The following is an 18,196-nucleotide window of genomic DNA, read 5'->3' as shown; positions in this document are numbered from 1 at the left end:
AGCTGAAAGATGAGAACTCAGATTACAACAGCTGTTAGCTGGCACGCTTGAGGTGGCAGACTGATAACTTCTAAGAATGGGGTAAGAATGGAGGCAGGGGCATTTATCTTAAAACGGAAAAAAACACGTCAGATTGTTAGGGTCCTGGGAGAGTGAGGGCAGGGAAAGCAACCTCTCATCCCAGGAGAACTGGTGAACGTGGTTACCATGAGAAACCTGAACATTAAAGGATATCTTTGCCAACTCAGATTTGTCATAGGCGTAGCTTAAACAATAGTTGGGGAATAATCTGTTTGCTGTGTCATTAAGATGGCCATAAAACCTACTGCAAAGGTCACTCTCTTTTTGTGACTATAATGTCAATGCTTGTCAGGCATGTACACACCCAGATTTGCTCAGAATGTAAAAACTTTGCTCGTTCTAAGATCCTCCTTCCTCTAGGATCTTCGGAGAGGCACCATCACCCTTTCCACACACACACACACACAGCCAGAGTGGTTAACCGGGAGATTCGGGAGGATTGAAAGTGGAAAATAATTTTGGGCCGGATTTGGGCATGAAACTTCCGGGCTGAAAAATGGGCCCACTTCGGCCCTGCACACACACGCACGCTCGCACACACACACGCAAACACACACACACACACGCACACACACACACACACACCTGTCTTTTCTGCTCCCTTCAGCTTGCCAACTCAATCCATGTATCTATCCATCCATCCAGTGGATGTATAATTTGCATTATAGTTATGTTTATATAATACAGATTTATTGCATGATGTAGCTATCCTATCCAAATTAATTATACTGTATTCATGTTATTAAGTCATAAGGCTAGCATTTAAATGAACAAAACAGTAAACAATTTAAATAACACAAAACAAAATATAAAAATAGAAACTAGCAAAATAATAAGCTATATATATATTTAAAAAATGAAAACACATGTAACACATATTAATAAAGGCCTTCTCAGGCCATTCTCTGAGCTCGAAAAACACAAACAGATGTCTCGCAGCAAACTGGCTTCCCCCCGGTTTCCCGTTAGTCTTTACGAGTCTGGCGGATCCTCCCCGAGCCGCTGGGGCCGCAGCTGTGCTGAGAACAGCAGGAAGGCGGCTCACCGCGGCCAGGCTAAGCAGCCGACTGACCAGAGAAGGACTTCAGACTGCCAGTGGACTCTTACAGATGACAGCGCACCGAAATACGACTGTCAGGTCCTTCTATCGTCAAAGTCATCGACAAGTACCGTTACGGGATATTCTGACCGCCCAAACTTAGTTCTGTTCCACCTTCACGCCTGCAATATATTTCACTCTGCAGCAGTCACATAATATTTATATATCACAGAAGCCCTGTGCTTGGGTGGGTTGCTAAAAGGTGCAGTAAAACTGTGCCAATATTTCAAGATGGAAGAAGCGTCTTCATCCCTTCTTCTTCAACATTTGGAACAAACAAGTCAATGTACAGTACATGTATATAATATAAAAAGCAGGAAACATTTAGGAAACAGGAAACATTTGGTCTCCTGAGGCTTCCATTGAGCTCAGTGGTAAACTCTAGATTTGGCCATGTTCTCTCTGTTCCTTTGTTCAGACCTTTTTCTTGAACCAGATTACAGCCATGTGGGTCTCCGATGCTTCCGGACTTTGGCTCCCTAAATGACCTGCATCCTGCAAGTGTTAAAGGTCACTGTGCCATTCAGCAAGCTCAAAATCTCCTGTTTGTTTTTCGCTGGTGTGAGACACCTTACTGAGTCCCAGGAGTGTCCTAGTCGGAGACCTGCCATAAAGCTCGCATTTTAGAGACCCAGACAACCCACATTTAATCAGGGAGAGCTTCTTGAAGGTAGCACAGCAATGTGCTATGTGAAATATGATTAAAAGTATGATTTTACTAAATATGGACAGGGTTTCCATAACTCACTCATAGAACATTTTCCAGAGTTAGATATCATCTCTAGATAGATATAATCTCTAGTAAAATATAAAATACAAATTTCTAAGCTTCTGATCTATAACTCAATTCATGCAAGTATTCATTATTCCTGTCAAAGCCCAGGGGTTAACGTTTGGGGAAAAAATCAGACATTTAGAAGGCTGCATCAGAAGCAGTTTATCATTACCACACAGCCCAGAAAGCCTGGAAGAAAATCAGGAAACTGCTTTTAGAAGTTTTTTTTTTCCAGCCTGTCTTTAAGAAGCTGGAAATACAGGTCCTGAATGTTCACTGTGGAACTGATAACGCTGAGAACCAATTCAATCTCACCAAGGCTAGAAGCCTGATGTTAATCTGGTGGAGATAACATGCTGCTGATCATGAGAAAGAGCATTTCCATGCAAGACCTCACCACCAGCAAGAATGTGTGTATTCACGAGACAAATAGACTCTTTTCGTAGCTTCAGTAGTTCATATATGTGCTTTAGACACTACCCAATTTAACAGTTAGACCAAGCCAAGTGTACATTTCTCTTTTGTACACAAAATGAGTTCAGGAGTTGGTATTCTCTAACCTTTGTGGTATGTGCAAAGACCTTCCTGGATAAATATTTGGACACCTTTGAGGTAAAATCCTGCACCACACTCATAAAGGATCAAAGATATATCAAGGATATTTACAAGAGATACTACAGGAAAGTTTACCATTTGTTACACGAGTTAGCACAGGATGGGTGGGACTTATTCATGAAACCAAGAAACCAATGGAAACCAAGAAAAGCCGATGGGTCTTGGTTGGGGGGTGGAAGGGTATTAACTGTAACCGAGTCTTTGTTTTTTTGTGTATAACAATAGCATCTTAGGAATGTGTGAACTGCTTAAAGGACCACTATACAGTTGATGCAATTCAATTATGTAAAAGCATGAAGAAGAACCAGTCACTTGTAACATGATAACTGGCAACAGTAAATATGCTGGTCGACCTAAATGTTACGAATCTTGGAACACTTGTAGACAGAAGCATTATTTCACTATCCTTAAGCTTTGTAACATAAAAGCTAAAAAAAATAATCCAACTTTAGTGATCCATTTATGGAAATCTTATCACATTACACTACTTTTAATGTGTTCACACTGTTTACAGAGCACTACCTCTATCATTTTAGGGTGTGTGGTGCATGTGTGTGGGGGTATGTTGTGACTGAACTCTTGCCCAAACATGTTCAAACCTGATTTTCAGCCTGCACACATCCCTAAAAGACACTTGAGGTTTCAAACAGGGAGACTTCATACAAATTGTGTTCATATTTGACAAGAAGTTTCCATTAATGCAACCATGTCTGACGGACACGTGTTTAGATTTTGCAATAAATTGGAGGACTAAACAACAACAATACAGTACCTATATTTACCATAAAGTGTCTAGCAGTCAAAAATAATGGACTTCTTCAAAAACAAAGCATCAGAAAAATAAACATGGAATCTTCTAACAGGGATAAATTAAATCAAAAAGAAATTTAATCATTTAAAATCGCGATCAGATTCATCTTCAGCATTACAATATGATAACAGGCTTCGGAAACCAAAACTTCAAAAGAAACAACAAATAAAACAACCAACATCTTCGTGTCTGTGAAAGACGAAAAACAGAAGCGCAATAACCCCGTTTGATTGGTGACGGAGATGATTAAAGCTCTGCAGACAGGGCAGGTATCACTGCAACATGAGAGAGGATAAAAGAACACCCTGAAACAAACGTGCTGGCTGTGTGATCAAAGGCCCCACAGATGTCCAACCTGGCAGCAGGTAAACATCTGAAGAGAGGAGGAGGGGGGGGGGGGGTTCTGCTCTTCAGTGAGGCGTTTTACAACTCAAAGCAGATGGCTGATTCTGCATTTCTGTGCAAGGCGTGGAGTGATGGGCATTTTAAGGGCTACGAAGAAACTGGCCATGCAAAGCAGAGAAGGGTAGCATACATGCGAGATGAGCAATGGTATTCTGGAAGTTTCACAGTAAAGACAGGAAGAATGTGTGCGAACATGACACAAGGAGGATGAACAGAACCAAACAGAACCCCGTGCCTGGCCATGCCACTTCAACGTTGTGGACCAGAACACAGCCCGCACCCTGAAAAGACCTCAGCTGACAGATGGATCAGCCATTCAGAGACTAACTGGTACTTTTATCTGTTGAGGGGGAATTGTTTGCAAACAGCAAAGAAATTGAGATCTGGTTGAGGAGCAGTATGAAAAACATAAATAAAATACACATACAAAAAAAGTTTAGAAGGCCATTTGAAGACAAACCAGCAAGTATAATGAGATAATGACATTTAAATTAGTGATAAACTCAGTCCAGTCAAAATCTCAATGGCTTTGATCCCCCACTACATTGTAACATCAAACTGCATATGTGCTTTCTTACAGGTCAGCCATCATGACAAGTAAAGACATTTTCAAGGCTTACAAAGGAACTCTCTGTTATATAGAAACTGCCTATTGCAGTCTGAGACATAGATGTTCCATTAAAATGCTTTAAACCAAAGACTAGAATTAAATCTGTGTGTGTGGGGGGTAGGCCTTGAACCACAGTGATGTCTGCTTTGGTTTCTATTACATGTGTAGGAAACATTTCAAAAACATTCACAGCTGAGCATAACGCTGCTGGAGCTCAAACACACACATTCTGACGCTTATAAAAACTATTTAAAAGGTGACAGGGTGGTAATGCTTCCAAGTTTAGTTCCTGAACAGTCTTTAGAAGGCACACCACTGAGCCCAAGCCGGGTTCTGACCCGTACGGGCGAGGAGTCCGTGTCGTCTCGGGTCCACGATCAAACCCGTATCAGTCCACGTGTTCAGAGCCTCAGGGAAAGTCTCGAAATAAGGCAGCGTCAAGGAAGTGTGTCAAAAAGGACACACACTGCCTACACTGCTCCCACATCCAGATATGGGGGTAGACAGCTTAGACAGCAATTACCTTCAGCGTCGTCAGATAGCTGTTTTAAGAGACGCTCGCGCGTTAACAGCAGTCTGTAAGGCAGATAGTGGGAAGTTTGGTAGCACATAAGTTTTTGAGGAAACAATTGGGTGTATTCACACACACACACACACACACACACACACACACACACACACACACACACACACACACACACACACACACACACACACACACACACACACACACACACACACACACACACACACACACACACACACACCCCCTTTCCTCTAGGTTCAGCATACTTAAAACTCTTCTCCACAAAAGATTCACACATCCTCCCCCATCTTGGTTCATCACTTGTGCAAAGATGGCAAGAATTTTTAAAAGTACTATATCTTTTTTTAAAATGTCTTTAAAAAATATAATTCACCTTGAAAAAATAGAAGCATGTGACGAAAAAAAACTGACTTAAAATGAATGATAAGATCAAGGCACGTCATTTGGTTACTGCATCCAGTCTTGATGGTGGGCGGCCACCTTCTCTGCCCCTCCCACTCCTCTACCCCTCCCACTCACTCTGCCCCTCCCACTCACTCTGCCCCTCCCACTCACTCTGCCCCTCCCAATTGTATTTCTTTTATGAGCATCAGCGTGGTGCTTTGCCAATGTTCACGGTGATCTTGGTGAACAGCTTGTCCTTCTCCACTTTCACTACTTTGTAGGATAAGGAGTTGATGCCGTCTTTGTGCATGGTGTCCCTGGTGTGAGCGATCCGGTCAAACCTGAGACAGGAAATGAGGCATTAACACAGGTGCCACTTACAGGTCTCTTTATTTACCCTTTAGTTTGTTTGTCCGTTCGTTTTTACAATGCCCCTAAGAAACATGCGTCTGTGACTAAAGCATTACGAAGGGTGTAGTTAAACTGGCAGCAAGTGTCTCTTTGATGTTTGTGTTGTTCTGAAGTGGAATTAAAACAAGATGAAGTTCATTCTGGGCCATGTGGACACAACGTCTAGAACACACACACACACACACACACACACACACACACACACACACACACACACACACTGCTGGTGGGGTAAGGCAGATTGCCCTCTGACTGCATTGGCATGTTTAAAACAGCGAAACTGGCCTCTCGATATTTATAGCCAGCTTCTCTATTAATGCGAGCAGTACCCTCTCCACAGGGCAGACTGCCACGCCAGTCCAGCACTTACTCCAAACGATAACGCACGTTTCCATTTTGGCTTCCCCATTACAGATATTTGCACGTAGAGGCAGACCATGAGGCTCGCAGACCCATTAACGCCATTTGTGAAGCTCGTCAAGAGCCACATGTTCGGCTAACGGCGGTCGCTTGGACAGAACATTTACATTTACGGCATTTAGCATACGCTCTTATCACAGAATTCATCCTAGGTAGAACGAACGCATAGCTACGAACTTTCTGCATAGCAACAGATATTCTAGCCGCACGACTAAAAGGTAGAACAGTAGAAACCTGGTAGAATTCTATTTTCAACTGTTTTACAATTAGTACAATTTAAAACACGCAACAATTCTGCCATTGAGGTGAGCGCAAATCGGGCGTTCAGGTTCCCTCATCAGACAGTGAGGAGGAGCCCTGAACAAAATGACAGGCGGTATTTCCACATTACACATCAGTCGATATGTGATGGCAGATTTATTACAGAACAAATGAAATCAAAACAAATTACGGCGCGACAACCAACGTAGCCTGAAACACATACAGGATACATATTCTTTGCTTTAGTTTATTCATATGCTAAACCACTGTGATGTACCACATACGGCACACAGGGGCGGGGCTTACGTGTTACCTCCGAGCGATTACTGCGTGTCAGGTGAGAATGCAGGAGTGTGAGACGCAGGTGCTGGACGGGCATACCTCTGGGGATTTGGGTCATTCTGCTTGTCCCGCTCGTGACGAATCATCCTGCATTTCCCAATCACTCCGCTCGGCCTCGATATGGACATTCCTTTGGAGCTCAGCCTGCGGGAACGTCCAACACACGTTTTGTTTCGGGACACACTGTCCTGCTCTGCGCACGCTGATAAACACAAGGCTGATTAATTGTAACTGACGGCAATACGCCGTGTGTGTACTTCCAAAGCATCAGGAAGTTAATTTTAAACACCACTGACTTCTGGCCAGCAAAGAAATACTCCCTGATAAACTTTCAGTTCAATTTGGAGCCGACTTCGACTGGTGAAAGAGTCCAGTTGGAAGGATACAGCATGTGAACAAAAACAGGGTGAAAAGAGGCCGTCTGATTGGCGTAAGGCCACACTCTCTGTAAATAACGTTAATGTTCTTTTATACGTGAGGCCAATTTTGTCCCTCTTTGACAAACATCTCAGTGCTCACACAAAACACTTCTACACCACAACTGACTTAGTGAACAAAATAACGAAACAATGATGACGTTCTTCCGCTGATCAAGAAAGCAGAATTCTGGAAATACAGACTGTGTCCCGTATCAGTATGTAACGTATGTACTGAGTGTGGTATGCAGCCTACAGTATGTAGTAGGCAGTTGTGAGTACAGTGTGACTTAAGTGAAGGTACAATAGTCATACAAGTATGATGCTAATCTTCCAACCTGTTGTAGATATCGTCGTCCTCTCCGCCCCAGCCCCAGTAGTTGTTTGGGAAGCCATTGATCTTCAAAAACTGGTTCTTGCTCATGGAGGACACGCCACCAAAATACTGGTTATATGGCAACCTGCAACAACAGGAAGGAGTTTTACTGCGAGTGACGGCTGGACTTCAAGTGCTCAGTGAGATCGGCTGTAGTTACACGGAACAGCATGAGGTTCATCGCAAACTGTGGTACAAAGTGTATGATCATACATCACAGATCTGATATAGGGTGTGGAATTGTATGTCAGGAGGGGAAAGGGTTACCCGACATGAGACGAGAGACACAACAATCAACGTTATGGCAGGTGTCTCAATCACTTGGATCAAAGACAAACAAGAACATTTATACAACTTTCAGCTTGTTGCATTCCCAAACGTTGCATAGTAAAAACTCATATAAAACCCAACTTTATGTAACATGCAGATTACAGCATGTTCAAAGCCACATGGCGCCTGAAGGGAATGCTCTCACTTTCAGATCGACAGGCTTTCAGATCGACAGGCTTTCAGATCGACAGGCTTTCAGATCAAAGCGCCTGTTGCCAAACAAATTCGTTTTTCCTTTTCAAAATGCTAGTGAAACACATTTATTACAATGAGAGAGTGAAATTCAAACTAAATGCATTTATTTATGATAGGCAATGTCCCACACACACACACACAGTTCAGTATTTGTTGTATGGGTCTGCTCTCTCCAGCCTATTCAAAAATCAGGCTACTTGGTCTCATGTCCCCGTTTGCAGCTAACGAGAGCACACATGATTCTTGAGAAAGTGCCCAAACGTCTTTCTCCAGACCTCCTTGTAGTGGGTAATCCTAGAAAATTACATCCAGATGCTTTTAAAACACCACAGAAAGAACGGTGCCATCGACAGGAGTTATTCCCAAGAACACACACACACACACACACACACACACACACACACACACACACACACACACACACACACACACACACACACACACACACACACACACACACACACAGATGCATACACAGACAGTCACAGACACATACACAGGCACACAATTTGCACAATAGATTAAAAGGTCATTCCGTAAAAGGACATTTTACTGGAGTGGCCTGCCATTATCATTCATTATCATATCATTAATGTTTCTGTGATCAAATGTGAATAAATCACAATTAATCACATTTTCTATGACTAAGCAAATATTTGACCGCTCACACAACAAAAACATGATTCTGCCCATAGTTTTTCTTCTTGGCCTCCATAAGCAAAACTAAGGGACTAACAGTACTACTCAAGTCGATCAGTATTAACTTCTTCCTGCTAGACTGGGCTGCAGAAATGCAACTGAGCACTGTATGAAGTGTGTAATGTATTAAGCTGAAGGCACTAAAGGTGCCCAGGGCATTAAAGGTGCCCAGGGCATTAAAGGTGCCCAGGGCATTAAAGGTGTGCATCACTTGAGAACAGTTTAAAGTTTGTGTTTAAAGCAATAACACTAGTCAATAGAGTTGGCATATAAACATTTCAACTCAAGTATTATTCTAACAACGTCAATGCCACTGTCTTTATAATTGTTTATAAAGTAATTCACTAGCTTTTAAAAATAAGTAATCAGAATATCTACTAGGTGCTGATAAAAAAACAAACACACAAACAAAAAACATGGTTAAATAATAGATTCTGTGAAAACATTACTTGTGTGTTTATTGTACACCATTCTTGGGTTCCGAGAAAGGTAGTGTATATATCAATACACCACAGACTCGTGTCTGAAAGCACCCCCTGAGGGGTTATTCATCAAACCAAAGTTGTCACCTCACCAAACTGTACAAGTGTGCAGTTTCACCAGCACCTGACTCTAGAGCAGTTTTTGTGGAAACCCATCCAACCCTGGAGAGGACCAAGGGCAAACTATCACCAGACCAGAATCTAATCTGCTGTTTGGCCAGTCAGTGCGAGTGCAAATGTATTACCTGTTTGCATTGCACCGTACTTTGAATTCACTATTATTAGTGTTTTTATTAAAGTGGATGCATGATAGTGGCCAAGTGTAAATGTACAGACTGCAACCAATCATCTTGCCCCAGCTGAAACGTCTGCGCATGTCACAGTCACGAGGTTAATCATTTCATGCACCAAATCCTTGGTGACGTGAGGACGATAAGAAACAGTCGCCACCTCAGTGCAACAAAAAGCTCTGGGGGAGGGGAGCACAGTGGAAACACACATGTGCAGCCGGGACTCGTATGACCTCCCTGAACTAGAAGCCCTGCATGCCACAAGGGTGTGCGTGAGTGTGAGAGCGTGAGAGTGAGAGTCCGAGAGTGTGTGATAGCCAGAGTGTATATGTGCACAGAAACTATGAATAGAGGTTTTTTTTTTTTTTGGTTTTTTTTTTAAAGGGAGTGGTCCAACCTGTTTGTACATACTAAAAAAAACATACATTGCATTACAAAAGCCCTGTATGCTGTTGAACGACGACGTAGAAAAGGTCACATGTGCTTCCTCTACGTGTGAAAGACGAGTGCGTTACCTGAAGCCGAACTTGTCCATGGACACGGACAGGTGCCTGGGCTGGCTGAAGCACTTGTAGGTGTTGCGGTCGTCCATGGGGATGAGGTCGACGTCGCTGAAGACGAAGCACTCGTAGTCGTACTCCTTTAGGGCCTCGGCGTAGCCCACGTTGAGGAGCTTCGCCCGGTTAAACGTTTCATCTCCAGCCTGCCAGCAGGTGGAAAGGGGGCGAGGGTGGAGGGTGGAGGGTGGGGGTGGAGGGGTGGTGTGGGGGGGTGGAGACAGCACTTATCAGCCATGCACACGAACAGCATGACCACACTTCACTGCCAGGAATCACGGTTGCCTAAAGAGGAGGCCTTGGGTGTCTACTCACTGTTTGGAATAGAGATTTCATTTTGTGAGAAGCAGCCTTGAGTTTGCAAGAGAAACCAGGCTAAAACCACTTGTGTGAAGTGCTTTAAAAAGAAAGCAAACAAAACACTGTTTTTTGGGGGTGTTTTTTACACTCACACTGGAAAATACCCAGACTGCTGGATCTCTGGGTTGCAACATAACCATAACAATAAGGAAGTATTAAATGGAATTAAATAAAATACTTAGAGGGTGTAAACGGATTTGGCCAAACAATGCCTGATGTTTAAAAGTGTGTCATACAATTAAATGGCTGAAATAGACATTCTGTAGTTAATTACATAATTGTGTCCAGTGTCTGAGGCTTCTTGCCGATGACACCAGACCAGCTAGGATTATTCAGTCAATTCCAAACTGGATTTCTAAGAAAAATAATCAAAATAAACAAAACACTATATAACAGAATGAAATGTCATTAGTGACTCGGCTCATTGCCAACCATCCCGTCTCTGTTCTAGTTTTTCTAGATTCTTCATTGGTATCTTCATTCTTTATTGGTGATAAGTTCCTGTTTTACAAGCCATGCAAAATACCATTAGCATAAAATGGAGATGAAACAGAACGTTACCCACTGAAAAGATCATTTAAGCTGCTCAGTTGTTTATTGGTTTACTGTGGTTAGCTGGGGTCTCTATGGCGAAGAGGGTTTAGGGTTCAAAAGCAACAACAGGAGTTTGGGGTTGTTTCAAGAGTTTGGGGTTCTTTCAGGAGTTCAGTTCGGCGTCTAAAGAATTCCGGGCTTTTGTAGCGACCGCCAGGTTTATCTTTTGTTTGTCCCTTGGCCTGGTACTTCCACACAGCGTATACAGAGAGCAGCATGGTCATCTCAGGTTCTCATTAAGGCCCTTAGTGCTTCAAAGATTCACCCTGTCTCTTGGTCTCCAGAGTCCAGCATGAGTCCTGCAGTCGAGGGTTTCTTGGTTTTGGAGAGTGAGATGTTGGTGTTCGTAGATGACTCTGGCTGATAACTGTAGAAGAGGGGCCCAGAGGGGTCTCTTAACTCTCCGCTCCAAGCAGACGGCAGAAAGGATGTTTTAAACACAAGGGGAAACGAAATACGTACCCCCTCCCCCAGGCATGGAGCTGTGCTTTCAGAAGGGCCTTCACAGAGGATGATCAGATCTCCTTGCTACAGATTGCTTAATGTATGCAGGCGGAGCGCTTAAATGGCACTAAGTGGCCCAAGTCTCAGGTATCAGCCTTGATTCTTTTACTGTGGAGCATCTTTCCATGATCCACCCACCTGACGCTTACTAAGACGGCGAAATGAAGAAGGACTTGTTCCTCTTGAGCTGAGGACGCAAATCTCTGAAAGTTTGGAGCTGCGTCGTATGCACTAGACACAATGCCAATTTGATTTTCTTATAATTGGGAATCCTGTTAGGTAAATAATAATCATAATTTTAAAAAATGAATGAATACATAATAATAATAATAATGTTCTGGATGTTTTTACAGGAGTCATTGAGGCACCACTTTGTAGTGTAAAAAATAAGACAGACGAAAGAGTACGACACAAAGAAGGTGAACTAGATAAAGAGAGAGAGACAGAAAGAGAAGAAAAAGAACCAAGAGGCCAACATTACCAGCAGCGAGACGCAGCCTTTGAAGCCGCCCGTGAATGCCCAGAGAAAGAGCAGGGAGATGTTCTCCTCATCCCCCCGCTGTTAGAGAGCCGGGTGCCATCGCACATGCAAAACACTGGCAGTTTGGTCAGGGAGAAGAAGGCAGGTGGGGAGGGGGGCGGGGCCGAGGAGGGGGCGGGTGCAGAGAGGAAAGGAGGGGCGGCAAAGAGAGCGAGAGACAACGTTAGAGAGCAGAGCAGCACGTAAAGACATCACTCAGAGAAGAGAAATGGAGCAAAAGGGTTGATGACCCAGGAGAACTTGGAGAGGCCACAGCTGGCTCTCGGGTCTCGTGATGGGACACGCGGAGCCGGTTCTCCGGGTTTAAACGCAGCTCCAGACCCACACGGGAGCCCCGCTGAGGGCGTAATACAGAATAAAGCAGACGTGGAAAACCAGCCTGTGGAGAGTGAAGTGTAGGGCAGGACGGAGGTGCTACACTCTTTCCCCTTATTTGGGCAAATTCCCCGACAACTGCTATCGGCTCGGCCAAGGAGGCCTAGAAAACGCGGTACATGCTGGCAGTCACGACAACCCAGATCTTCAGCCTGAAGCAAGCAAGCAAACAAAGGGCAGTTTATAGTATTTGCTGCCATGTGGTTTTAGGATTAAGCCGTTTCTGTGTTTTGGCCTTCAGTGTAATGAGAACACTGAAATATTTAAGAGCTAGTTAAGGCACTCCCGATGTAACCGAGGTGGCCGCTTGTCTCGGACTATGTAAAGTGTAATCTGGGTCTCGGATATCGTGTTTCTCTCGAACTTCAGGCTGGACATCAACACAATCGATCACATTTCCATCACTTAACAGCATACGTCTACAACAGACTCTGGACTCCGATTTTGATATACTAAAGACCACCGTGTAAAAGAACACGTTTAACATTATCATCTTCACTTCATTACCTGGAACTGCAGGTCAGATTACACATTTAGTTTATCCTGGTTCTGAAATGCTTCTGATAAGATCAGCAAATCACCAGGAAGTAGTTAACACACAAGTCACGGACAGATGTGATCAAATAAATAATGGGAGTATTTTAGCATTGATAAAGAATTGGTTCTGTCGATCCTGTGCTGTCCTGTCCAACAGGTGTAGGACTGCTCCTCACAAAGCTTCAAAACAAGGCAGTGACCACTCAGAGGTACATCAGACCGCCCGGACTCTGCTTTCTACGTTTGGCTGACTTCAGATCAGTCAATATCATCCATCAATACAGCATATTACATCAACAAAACTCCTTGATCTGCACATTTTGTTTATGGACCCGAAAAGAAGCACTTCCATATTTACTGCTATTTAAAACACACTTACTTCTGATTCCCATTCGTTTGTCCTACTGCCTTCAAAATCTGGTTATGTACCACTCAATGATGAACTACTTGCGGTGTTTTGTATTAATTCAGTACTATAATTTAGTCTTCTTCCTTGACATTTGTTGCGTATTTTGACAACAACAAACGCGTACCGTCAGCCACGCTTCAGTGAGCAGAGACTAAAGCTACTCTCTGAACCACTGAAAGTGATCGTTTGTCCAGTTTTATCAGCTGTGTGGCGGCACTGTGGCGTGTCCGCGTCGGTGCGTTCTGACATCACTCTGTGACATCATCATAACGTTTACACACAGGATATAACCCCATCCAACGGAAACTTCATAATGGACTAAAATTCATTTTTTATGCTGAACTATTTTGATTAGCCGACTGCATTACAGCAAGCAATCATTTTCCGAAGTGACAGACGGGGGGGACACACTTGAAATACGGATCAATTGTTTAGTAACTACGCACAGATACTGAATTCCAATTCATTAAGAGTAACACAGGCACAGGACAAAGCCCTGAGACAGTGTATTTACACAACCATTGGAGCAGTTCAAACCCTACCCAGATCAAACCAGAAATTAACAATGGAGTCAAGCATGTGGAACGTCTGTCTTAATACCTGTCTAATCTGAAAAAAACAGCCTGTTTGCAGTTATGGCCACAGCACAGTGGTATATTTACAGATCACAGACCACATCACCACCAAGCCAACAAGTCCCTGCATGGCTGGTTATGCAGTTGTTTGCATTCCATATGACAAAGGGGAGCAGACAGGTTCAACATGTAACATGGGGGGCTTATCGGAAGAAAAAAAGTACAATAGCATGGAAAGAATCTTACAAATCTGACAAAATATCTGTTTGTGTACATTTCACCTGTTGAGAGCTTCACTGTCCTGGAAAAGGCATGTCAGTCTCCATTGTGACAACTTGGTTTTATGTGGTATCATGACAGGTTTATCATCATTGTTTGAGCATGTAAACATGAGTCAAAACACGGTACATAACTATGACAGAAGAAATAAATAAAGCATTTAAGAAGGGATCACAAATTCTGGATAAAAAAAATATTAGTGGATGTTTTTCTATCTACTTTGTAAAAGTGTCTGTTTCAAGTTTAAACAAACTCTTCATGTGAAACCACAATAGAAACACACACATAGTTTTTTTTTGCAATCTTGTCAAAGAAATGGCACGTCTAGCAGCATGAACTGAAAATTCCAGTCAAAAAACCAATCAAATCCATTGCTTGTTGCTCCAGAGGGCGATGTACGCGCGTACAACCCTGACGGTGACTGGGTCCAAAGGGCACCTGTTTATCACCCACTCCGAGGGAGGCGGCTCTGCGTGGGAGCGTCGGCAGGAAACTGATGGTGCGTACGGCCGTGAGGAGGGACTGACCTGATTGATTATGTAGACTCCGTAGTCGAGCTGCTGCCTCTGCAGGATCGGGTGCAGGTAGTACAGCCAGAACCTGAGGTGTTCGTCTCTATTGCGGAAGGGGATGATGATGGCCACTTTCTGCAAGGCGATGCAGTCTTGGGGCTTGTACCGCCCTCCATCCCGTAGACGTGGGTTCTCGTTTCTGACCTCCTCCAGGCTGACCGGGGTGTTGAACTCTATACGGAGGGGGCCCACTAGACCAGTGCAGAGAGCATGGCAACAAGGGTTAGGCTATTTAAACACAGGCCACAGGCTTTCAACAATCACCTTCACATCCTGGGGTTGGGAACAGTCACAAAAGATCTCGAATGAAATCAAAAGTTTTGAAGGCAAACGCAAAACCGGTCTAACCAAGTTTTTTGACTCTGCATTTTGGATCCATTATGCTCTGCTTTGCCTAATTACGGTCACTCGAAACCCAATGGTGTAATTCCACACTAGACATAAACGGAGTCAGACGTTTTCTAATTACAACAGGGAAAACAAAGGTCTGGGGACGTCACCAAGTTACTGACGTGTGATTTTATTAGTACGAGACTTTGCTGATTCAGTCATGGGTTATAACACATTTTAGATCAATTTACTGAAGTGTGTTCACATGCTAGTCAGTTTACATATTAGACTGATGTGTGTAAAATTACTTTCATATAGTGTATCAAAGAATTTAAGCATATTTTTATATTGCAGTAAATTAATAGAACTCCCAGAATCCAGTATCAACCATTACAACCACACAACCCCTAGGGTACATGTTTCATTCTGATGTCTGACCGAAACACCTATATTGTGAACAGCCTTATCCTAGATTACCCTTCTTTTAACACTGAATAAAACATTTATGCTTTAATTTAGATTTAACAGAAACGATTACTTTATATGAAAAGTCCAGCAAACCCTGTTGCTACCCAAAACTCCTCACATTTGCCAAAAGGACCGAGCGCGGGACATCAGTTCAGACTGTCAACAAACAAAACGTCCCCAAAGGAACTTGAAAGGTAAATCAGTCACAGGGAGCACAGCTGCATAAACACGACATCTAATGACATGAAGACAGCACTAGGACATGAGACTGGTGTACAAAACAACGCATAGCAGTGAGTGGGGTTTTATTAACCGGGCTCGTTTGTGGCACCCTGACTGGCTCTCCATGTCAATTATTTAAAGCAAAATATGCTTTATACAGATTAAACCTGTGATATGAGAATTACAAACATGGCTCAGGTTTAGACTAATCAAAGCATTACCACGGCTCTACACTGGGATTTTAAAGTTATCTGGATTTCGGGGGGGGGGGGGGGGGGGGATGCCACTTTGACACAAAAGGCCAACTTTGACACATTATGCACAAGTCGTTCACAATGTTCCCACGAATCTCTGCTTCTGGGGGACAACAAATAAAGACAAGAGTGTATTTACAAATGGCTCAAGGGCTCTTACCAAGTATAGGCGATGGATCAGGGCACGTTTCAAGTGGTTCCGTGATCTCAGTGCTGTTTGAGAGGGAGATGAACTTTGGCTCATCGCTGCCTTGTCTGACGACGTTTGGTGTCCTTTGGTTGTGCGTTTGCTGGTGCTGTACAAACGTTTGCCTCAAGTCTAACGATCTAACATAATAAATGACTGTAACAGATATATGTAGGAAACACAGGAGCACAACCAACGTGCACGTCCTATGGAGAAAATTAAAATTCACACTTGAATCGCGCATTTTTAATATAATGAAGACTAGTTTGATCTAGCTGGCCAACTAATCAAGGTATCTTGTAAAAACAAACGTTTAAAACTCACTATTTCAAGCTATCTTCTTCAGCCTGCCAAATAAGGCAGATGGCTAATGTGTGTAAACCAAAAGTGTACGTGTTACAGGTATCTAGGCGCAGTTATTCACCTACAGGTCCGCTCTCTATTTACTTACACTCATTATAATGATACTTAATAGCCAACAACCCGCTATTCCTGATGTAACTTTAATAAACTAGTTTAATAAACTAATAAAACTACACACAGCGTGTCAGTAACGTTAAAAACTCCGTGTTAATAAGCTCGCTAGGGTCGACTAGCTAACTTAGCGGAACAAGCACAACGAAGCTTCCCATCTACCAACAACCCTGCTTCAACATTTAACAGCTAAATTATCTAACCAACTTATTTTATTATTATTATTATCCAGCTAGCCGACTAGCCGTTTGAGCTAAACCATCATGAAAATAACGCCAAGTGATGTTCCGACCTGTCCTGAATGACCAAGATCCATGATGACGGCTCGAGATGTTCAAGACTAACTAGTTTGTTTTGTTTTAAGGCAGCTGTGTGTCCGCTTGGTAAAACTAAGTTACGTTACAAGTTTCAGGTGAGGCTTTTTAGATGACAGGACAGTCCGACTAACGCTAGCTTAGCCCGCTAACTGCGTTAATCCGCTCTGCAGCTAAGCGGCTACTTGGTTACGGTGCCCTACGATACGGGCACGCGGCGCCACCGACGGCCGACGGCGCAACCGACGGCGCAACCGACGACTCCCTGTGATAAACTTTTTTTTTAAGTTTCCTTCCGACCACCGTGGTACGAATTTTCCAGCTTCGTTGGCGGGACGTCGTAGTATCCAACCTTAATGAAAGTGAAATAAATTAATTTGTGTCTACGAGAACATCCCCAAAACAAAAAAAAAACGAAGAGTTGTGTGGCAGTTTCACACGTAACGTGAACACGGTCGGCAGCTGAAGGTTCGTCAGACAGAAACTACCTCAGCCTCTTCACGCAGGGAACCGTACGATAAGAGTCCCTCACAATCCGTGTGGCACATAATGTTAGAGCCTAACAATAATACATACATACACATAATATTATATATAAATTATAAATATAGATAAATTATAAATCACATTATGATCTTACGAAACTTTAATAATGTTACCGCAACGTGTTTGTGGATTCATATATTTATTGTGAACGTCTCAGTGCTCGAAGTAGTACCGAGACTTTTATTTTGGTAACTGCAGTCAACTGCAGTACAGCCGACGCCCCCACCCATCCGTCCACCCACCCCGCTCAACCTCAAGTTTCTCCGATACTAATTCAAGGTCTGATGTACTCTTTCGCTTTCTGCTAACCCGTGATGATTTCCTTCATGCATCTTGTTTCTACTGTTTCCAAAAGCATTGCATGATTTGCTGCCTGTTTGTTGTTATGTAGTTTTATTTTTGTACATGTTAAGCGTAAACAATTCATAGTAAACAAATAAATAACAAAACATACGATTTCCTATATGTTGTTTTAAAGAAGCTTTGTTACTTTCCCTGGTCAAGCTTTGCAGAGGCAGGAAAATATGTGAGCCTGTTTTACTTTTATAT

General features: G+C 43.1%; 1 protein-coding gene across 1 annotated transcript; it reads right to left on the bottom strand.

Annotated features, from left to right (window-relative positions):
• Positions 1–3,436: 3,436 nt before the first annotated feature.
• Positions 3,437–17,587, bottom strand: b4galt1l (DP-Gal:betaGlcNAc beta 1,4- galactosyltransferase, polypeptide 1, like). Its single transcript, XM_076986704.1, has 6 exons — positions 16,287–17,587; positions 14,808–15,043; positions 10,065–10,252; positions 7,516–7,638; positions 6,801–6,905; positions 3,437–5,668 (listed from the first exon to the last, which is right to left on the bottom strand). Exons 1-6 carry the CDS (start codon positions 16,555–16,557, stop codon positions 5,533–5,535), a joined length of 1,059 nt encoding a protein of 352 aa, XP_076842819.1. The 5' UTR covers positions 16,558–17,587; the 3' UTR covers positions 3,437–5,532.
• Between the last annotated feature and the right edge of the window lie 609 nt (positions 17,588–18,196).

The sequence above is a fragment of the Brachyhypopomus gauderio genome, chromosome 2 (assembly GCF_052324685.1).
Source record: "Brachyhypopomus gauderio isolate BG-103 chromosome 2, BGAUD_0.2, whole genome shotgun sequence".
Lineage (NCBI taxonomy): Eukaryota > Metazoa > Chordata > Actinopteri > Gymnotiformes > Hypopomidae > Brachyhypopomus > Brachyhypopomus gauderio.
This window is presented reverse-complemented; position numbering and strand designations above follow the sequence as displayed.